At 41.6% G+C, this 8306-nt stretch overlaps 1 protein-coding gene across 1 annotated transcript; it reads right to left on the bottom strand.

Moving 5' to 3' along the window:
* Positions 1-615: 615 nt before the first annotated feature.
* On the bottom strand, positions 616-1919 carry LOC101969088 (transcription factor E2F6). The gene has a single exon (XM_040288350.2). The coding sequence runs from the start codon at positions 1899-1901 to the stop codon at positions 1104-1106; it is 798 nt and encodes a 265-aa protein (XP_040144284.2). The 5' UTR covers positions 1902-1919; the 3' UTR covers positions 616-1103.
* Between the last annotated feature and the right edge of the window lie 6387 nt (positions 1920-8306).

The following is an 8306-nucleotide window of genomic DNA, read 5'->3' as shown; positions in this document are numbered from 1 at the left end:
AGCTATTGTAAATATGTGCCCTTCAACAGATGAATAAAGAAAATGTGGTATGTATACACAATAAAATGTTACTCAGCATAAGGAAGAATGAAATTAAGGCATTTGCTTGTAAATGGATGGAACTGGAGACTGTCATGTGAAATAAGACAGACCCAGATAGTCAAACATTGAAAATTTTCTCTGATATGCAGAAGCTACTCCAAAATAAGTGGGAAGAAAAGAGAGAGAAAGGAAGTGAAAAGTTGGGTTCCAGCAAATAGAAGATCTGTAGACCAGATCAAGGAGATTGAGGGAGAGGAAGGAGAGAGGGATGGAATAAGGGAAGAACAGCAGAATGTATCTAACCTAACTTTCCTATGTATATATTATACCACAGTGATCTCACCATCACAGGTATCCACAAGACACTAACTAAAAAGAAAGAGAGAAATAAAAGTAAATAGTAGGGGCTGGGGATGTGGCTCAAGCAGTAGCGTGCTTGCCTGGCATGTGCAGGGCACTGGGTTCAATCCTCAGCACCACATAAAAATAGAATAAAGATGTTGTGTCCACCGAAAACTAAATATATATATAAATAAATTCTCTGTCTTTCTTAAAAAAAGTAAATAGCAGAAAGATCAGTAGAGTAGATGGAAGGGAATAGTGGGGAGGGAGGAGAGGAGGGGAATGAAGAAATACTGGGGATTGATTTAGAGCAAATTATATTTCATGACTTTATAATTAGGTCAGATTGAATCCTGATATTATAGATAGCTAATAGGTGGGGAGGGGGGAAGAGAGAGATGCAGACTATACCAGAAACTGTGCCAGACCTTACCATCTGGTTCTGTGATCCCCTTTGTTATGAAGTTATTCCTGGAGGAAAGATGTCAATTTCCCTCCCCCAAACAGTGAATAATTTTAAAAGCATTAGTTCTGAATGCAGAAACCATAGTTATCCAGTCATCTAGGTAAGGAGCTAGTCAAAGAGACGACTGGCCTTAATGCTGCTGAGAGGGAGAGAACTTCCTGGATGATTTTTTGTTCTCAGAGTCAAATCCATGTACCATTCATCCAAAAAGGATGTTGTGAAAAACATTCAATCCATCAATCCTCAAAGGCTGTCAAATGTTGTTTACTTCAGGCAAATCTTCACTTTGCTGAGGGGAGTTTTCCCCTTCCTCATGGCCTTCTGGATGTTGGCTTTCAGATGAAGAGGTCTCTGCTCCGTCAGATGTCTTGCCACTTGAGTGGTTCTGCTCCATTTCACACAAGTACACGTCGATGGGTCCTCTGGTGCTCTTTACGTGAACTGTGAGACTGTCCTCTCCCGGAGCTAAAACATCCAACGTGGTTGCCTCTGGAGCTCTGACGGCAATGACAATCTGTTCATGAAAGTCTTCAATGCTGTGGACATCCTGATACGTCACATAGGCCAAACTTTCATTTGTTTTGTCATCCGTTAACTCAAACAACTGCTGAGCACAATCCTTAATCAACTCATCCAAAGCACCTTCCATTGCTGCTAAGTTTGCAAGCTCCTCCTGCAGCTTCTGTTTCTGGGTTAGTGCCTCGGAGTGGCTAAGGTCAGATCCTGTCCATCGAACGTGGTTCCTGGATTTCTTTTCCACGAAGTCAATTCCATTCAAGACGCCCGTAATGTCATAGAGTCTGCGTTTCGGTACTCCCAGGGTTGTCGCAGCCTTGTTTAAGTCCAGGATGCCCCCAGGAGCGGATTTGATGAGATCCGTAAATCTTTTAGTTAAACAAACCAGTGACACATTAAAACGAGGTTTCTTCCCTTTTAGAGCTCTACTCCCGGAGGCATTTTGGTCATTGCCTTCTAAATTCCTCCGTATTTTTGACGGTGGCAGGATCTCCACGTTGTTGGGACGGCAAAGCTTCTCCACAGCGCCGTCCATGGGGGCAGTGTCCTCACCAGCCGCTGCTGCCTGGAGCTGCTGCGCTGCAGACCCGCGCCTCATGCGCCAGGAGCTTCGCCACTGCTCAGGCCTGCTCCAGCGCCACCCCCACGCGCTAGCTTGGCTTCCGGGTGCCCAGCACATGGTCCACCCTTGGTCGGCTCACAGCGCCCCCTGGTCCCGCCGCCCTGCACCACCTTGCAAGGTCCTGCCACCCTGTGGTCCACTAGGGGCGAGCTCCTACTGCCAGCGCAAGGGGAGGCGGTGACCACAGGCGCCCACACACAGGGCCCACCATCAACAGTTTGAAAATTGACAATAGAAACAGAATACAACGAATAAACACAATTCAGTGGCACACACACACCGTTCTTGAGTGATGTCATCTGATCACTTAAGATCTGCTGATCTCGTTGGGGTTGGGGCTCAGTGGTAGTTGGCTTGCCTGGCACTTGTGAGGCACTGGGTTTGATCCTCAGCACCACATAAAAATAAATAAATAAAATAAAGCTATAGTGTCTATCTACAACTAAATTTTTTTTAAAAAATCTGATATTCTCTTGTTCATATGTTATCTCATTCATTTCCCAAAGCATTTAGCAGAAGCACTGCAACTGCTATTTTAGAATTAAGGACAAAGACCCAAAGGATATAAGTACTTTCCCCATTATTGGTGTGTTACAACCAGGATGGAAAGCCATGGCTCCTGCATGAAGGCTGTGTAAGCAACACCCAAGTAATTTTGCCTCGGCCAGCTCCATGGAATACTTTCCCTTTTCTCCTAACTACTACATAGTTCTTCCTCCAGCTCTATGGCCTAGGGTTTTCACACATAATTGGTGGTAAAATGGCATACCCCACACTTTCTCTCCCTTTTTATTTGAACCACAGGTTTTCCTTCTTTTGGACCAGCGAACATTTTAAAGTCTATGAGAGGGACAAATAATTGCTATTTATAGCCTGATGACATCACTTAAGAATGCTGTGTGTGTGTGTTCTCATTAGGGTTCTTTGTTGCAGAAATAGGCTATGTGGATGCCAATGGAGCTCTGAGTCATGATTCTTGCATTGTGCATAGTAAGGGGATGGGTGGCGAAGATGGAAGTAGGAATTGCAAGGGTTTCTGTATGACATGTGGTGATAGGCACTGGTGAAAGTTTACAGAGAGAATAGGTTTGCTGATTCTCCCTCCATGCCTCTTAGGAACTTCTCATGAAACCTTGGAAATGTTTGCAGGAGATATACTATTTTTCTAGGAACCACAGGACATCAGCTCTTTTTCTCTGTCTCCAGAAAAGTTCCAATACTTTCGGTATTCTAGTTATATTTTTTCTATAGCACAGTAAAATAAGGGTTACTGAAAAGAATTATCAAATGGTAGTTTTGTTCCAATGATTTTATCAGGAACACCACAAGAGGTCAGCAGGCTACATTTTGTGAAACCCATTCTTCAAAAGAAAAGCAGAGTCTCTTATGTTAAAAAATAAAATACACACCTATGATTTTTGAACACCCAAGTTTACTAATTAAGTCAATATGTTTACAAGTATTTGCTTTGAGAAAAATCAATGGCTTTGAACTTAGTACTTGATCCTCAAATCTGCATTGTATTGGAGTTTAATGTAAATCTTATGAAAGCCTTAAGATGGTTTAAAGGTGAAATGAAGTTATAAAAATATTAATGTTCTTAAAAGAGCTTGAGAAGAAGATTTACATTAAACAGGGATGAGAGGTGGGAGGGAAAGGGAGTGAGAAGGGAAATCGCATGGAAATGGAAGGCGATCCTCAGGGTTATACAAAATGATATATAAGAGGAAAGGAGGGGTAAGACAAGATAATACAAATGGAAGAAATGATTTACAGTAGAAGGGGTAGAGAGAGAAAAGGGGAGGGGAGGGGAGGGGAGGGGGGATAGTAGAGAATAGGACTGACAGCAGAATACATCAGACACTAGAAAGGCAATATGTCAATCAATGGAAGGGTAACTGATGTGATACAGCAATCTGTATACGGGGTAAAGTTGGGATTCATAACCCGCTTGAATCAAACTGTGAAATATGATGTATTAAGAACTGTGTAATGTTTTGAACGACCAACAATAAAAAAAATATTAATCTTCACACTGGAGAATGGCCAAGAAATAGTACACTCTAAGTGTGAGTGGCTATTGTTAGAAAAAATGAGGTGCCACAACAAATCAAATATGTGCTCAAAAATGGGTGGGCAATGGGACTGGAGTAGTGACACAATGGTAGGGTGCTTGCCTAACATGTGTGAGGCACTAGGTTCAATTCTCACACCACATATAAATAAATAAATAAATAAATAAATGTCCATCAACAACTAAAAAAATATATTTTTAAAAGAAGTGGGTGGGCAAGGCAAAACTTTATTTCTGGCAAAAGGCATGCTAACATACCTGGCTAGCAAGTGCACATGGGTGGGCAGTCCACCTGCTTATATTTTAAACCTATAGCCTTTCACTCTGATTGGAGGAGTTCAGGGAAATCTACATGATTGGCAAATTTTAGAATTAGGGCAAGCAAAAGACTGAATCCAATTAAGACTGAATCCAATTAAGACTGAATATTAAATTTTAAAAATGAATATTATTGGATCCAATTAAGACTGAATATTAAATTTTGAAAATGAATATTATTGGATCCAATTAAGACTGAATATTAAATTTTGAAAATGAACCACCAGACTTGATATTTCTCACAAATCCCCCTTTTCCTTTTCATACCTTTTGGTTTCATTTTCATTACACCATTTGGTATGGTTATCTATCCTATATACAAACAAAAGTTCTCAAGAGTGATCCCCTGGGGAATTTGAACTGACTCTAGTAACAGATAGGAAGAAACAAGGTCAATTTCTATCAACTTGATTTTAAGTACCTGATAGGACAGTATAACCAAAACCATAATCCTACATGGGCATTTTTTGTGTCTGGGAGCAGGAATGCAGAGGTTAGCAATCCAGAGTGCCCAGCAGAGGATAACAATCCATTGTTCTTTCTTTATTAATCAGTCCAAGTCCTCTCTCCATCATCATCATTTATTACCTACATTGACTGTTTGACCCCTGCCCCTGCCTAGGCCAGGTGGGGCTGCAGGAAGAGTGCTTTTTAGCAAAGAAAGCACATGGAGGGTCAGCACTGTGGGCCCATTTTGTACAATTATTCTCTGAACCTCATGTTCCCATCATTTTCATCAGTCTGTTCAACTATACCAACATGGAGTAGGATGAGAGGTAAGGTGGGGCTATTGACACAATACAAGATTATATCTGACACATGGATCAAACAAAAACTGAGAGCTCTTAACTTTCTTTTTGTGGAAAATTTTGTTTTAAATGTTTACTTTTTAGTTTTAAGTGGACACAATATCTTTATTTTATTTTTATGTGGTGCTGAGAATAGAACCCAGTGCCTCACACATGCTAGGCAAGCATGCTACCCACTTGAGCCACATCTCCAGCCCTTTGTGGAAAATTTTTAAAAAGTGCCAAAATGTTTCCATCTTACATGTTGTTAACATTTAGATAAACTAGGCTTTCCCTATTACTTTCCAAAAATACATTTAAATTTTAATCCCAGTGAAAAGAGTAACACAAAATTTTATATAACACTTATTGATTATGGGTTATTTTTATCCATTTACAAAATATTAATTACAAAAGTGAATCCCCCAACAAAATTTGTTATTTCTATACAAGTCTGAAAGAGACTACTGTTACAGACAATTTTAGTTTGGAGAACACCAGCTTAATAAAATGCTCCCTTAAGCTTTGCATGTTTGCCTGGTGCAGTGGCACATGCCTGTAATCCCAGAGGCTCATGAGGCTGGGGCAAGAAGATCATGAGTTGAAAACCAGCTTCAGCAACTTAGCGTGAAATGGCACATCCTATCTCCACAGAAAAGTCTTAACTGGGCTTCTTTAGAAATCTTTACCATGGCTGATTTTAGGACTGTCAGTAAAAGATTCTCTGCAAAAGAGTTCAATGTAGATAAACTTCCTATTTCCGTGTCACCCTGTTTTACTTGACCACTGGCTGGGAAGAAATCAACACTCCAGGTCTGGACACCTCCTTACTAGTTTTTCACAAATGCATCTAGTATGGTAATTTGTAGGAACCTGTAAACAAGGCCTCTGGCCTTGAGCTGGGCTTCACAGAGATGTCTACATTTCCATGATAAGAGAAGTTACCAACTGGGCTCCATGGTAACAGCTGGCAGAGGGAGGAAAGAAAGGGAAGGAGAAGCTCTCCCCTTCTCAAGTGCTGTCCTGGAAGGGTTAACTTGCCCAGAAAGGTGAAAGAAAAAGCTGATTTTATGTGAACTTCTGCAGACTGTGAACTTCTGAGCCCCTCCCCTTTCACGCTGGGTATAAAATTCTGAAACTATCTGAACTCAGGGTTCAGGGGATTGATTGATTACAGCAAAAACCATGCCCTCTGAACCTGGCTGCAACCAAGTAAAACTGTTTCTTGCTATTTTCAGTGCCTTGCCTTGTTTGTCCCTACAATAAGCAAGGCACTAAGTAACACAGTGTCTCTAAATAAAATACAAAAAATGGGCTGGGGATGTGGCTCAGTGGTTGAGTGCCCCTGAATTCAATCCCCAGTACAAAAATAAATAAATAAATAAATAAATCATATTAATTTTTGAAAAGTTTTACATTTTACTTCAATGGTATGAATACATTAAATTCATACATAACACATACAAATACACACAAAGAAACCAGTAATAGCATCACAATTACATTTATGTTCTTATATTAACCAAGATTAATTATTAAAGAGAAGAGTGTAGGATCCACCAAAGTTGTACAAACCCTAATTCCTTTCAGACTTAGCTTCCCCAAGTAATAAAACCTAACAGACACATATTTTTTAATACATAAGAGCATATCAATGCTCAGAATTTGTTTCCTGTCAGTACATTAATATTTAAATGACTTTAACTGATGGTGCTACTTACAGCCAATTTGATCACAATACTTCCCTATACTTCTGCAGCTTAGACATTCTACAACTTTTTTACATCCTTATTTTTGTCCTTTTCCACCATGTACTTTAGAATAAGAATATCATTTTAATATAAAAAATAATTTGTCATCCAGAAACATTTCTTTTAACTTCTAATTTTTTATTAAAATATATTTGTATTGAAGTGGCATGCTGAGAGCCACAGCCGAAGCAGCCCCAGCAAACTTCCAGCTGATTGGCTCACAGTGGCCCCAGCAAACTTCCAGCTGATTGGCTCCTCTGCGGTGATGCTCATTGGGCTGTTTCCCTGCCCTTTCAGACCACAGAGCTGCTCATTGGGGGATTCTTTGGGCTCCGCCCATGCGACCCAGCCAATCGGCCTCAAGAGCGGGAGGAGTGTGGGTTGAGAGGCTCACCTGAAGCTGGTGGTGGCAGTTGGGCTCTGAGGGAATTCCTGGAGAGCTTGTGTGGTGAAGCGTGCGTTCTAAAAATAAAGTTCATTCCTGCTTGACAAGTGGCTCGTGAATTGTGCCCAGCCAGACTGCGGCAGTGGCATCCCCTTTTCTCCACAGAAAAGCCCTCTTCACCATGGCTGATTTTAAGTCTGTCAGCAAAAGAGTCTCTGCGAAAGAGTCCAATGTAGATAACCTTCCTATTTTCGTGTCACCCTGTTTTACTTGGCCACTGGCCGAGAAGATACCAGCACCCCAGGTGCTGGACACCCCCTTACTAGTTTTTTACAAACATATCCAGTATAGTACTTTGAAGAAATGTGCAAACAATACCTCTGGCCTTGAGCTGAGATGTGTACATTTTTAAGATAAGTTACAAATGGGCTCCATGGTAACAGCTGGCAGGGGGAGGAAAGAAAAGGGAGAAGAAGCTCTCCCCTTCTCAGATGCTGTCCTTGAAGAGTTAACTTGCCCAGAACAGTGAAAGCAAAAGCTGCTTTTATGTGAACTTCTGCAGACTGTGAACTTCTGAGCCCCTGTCCTTAGACACCGGGTATAAAACTCTGAAACTCCCTGAACTCGGGGTTCAGGGGATTAATTGATTACAGCAAAAGCTGTGCCCTCTGAACCTGGCTGCAGCCAAATAAAACTGTTTCCTGCTATCTTTGGTGCCTTGCCTTGTTTGTCCTTACAACATTTGGCGACCCAGATGTGATCAAGGAAGTAATGAAGGCTATTCTGCCTCTGTTGTCTCCGGGGACTGGCTTCCCTGGTCCCCTTGGCGCACCCAGGCCACTCTTGACCTGAAGGAGAATCGACTCACCCAGCACCCTGGGACTGCCACCCCAGAGCACAATGGAACCCACAGGCAGCAGGAACCAGAATTAGGGTTTTGGAGCACCCCCCATCTGAACAGGTAAGACCCGGGTCCATTTGGTTTTGCAGCCCACCTGACTT

The sequence above is a fragment of the Ictidomys tridecemlineatus genome, chromosome X (assembly GCF_052094955.1).
Source record: "Ictidomys tridecemlineatus isolate mIctTri1 chromosome X, mIctTri1.hap1, whole genome shotgun sequence".
In the NCBI taxonomy this organism is placed as follows: Eukaryota; Metazoa; Chordata; class Mammalia; order Rodentia; family Sciuridae; genus Ictidomys; species Ictidomys tridecemlineatus.
The sequence above is the reverse complement of the archived record's forward strand: the minus strand, read 5'-3'. Positions and strand labels throughout refer to the sequence as shown.

Bases quoted from the DNA above. Each gene is read 5' to 3' on its own strand.
- LOC101969088 (XM_040288350.2), bottom strand. From the start codon at position 1,901: ATGGACGGCGCTGTGGAGAAGCTTTGCCGTCCCAACAACGTGGAGATC.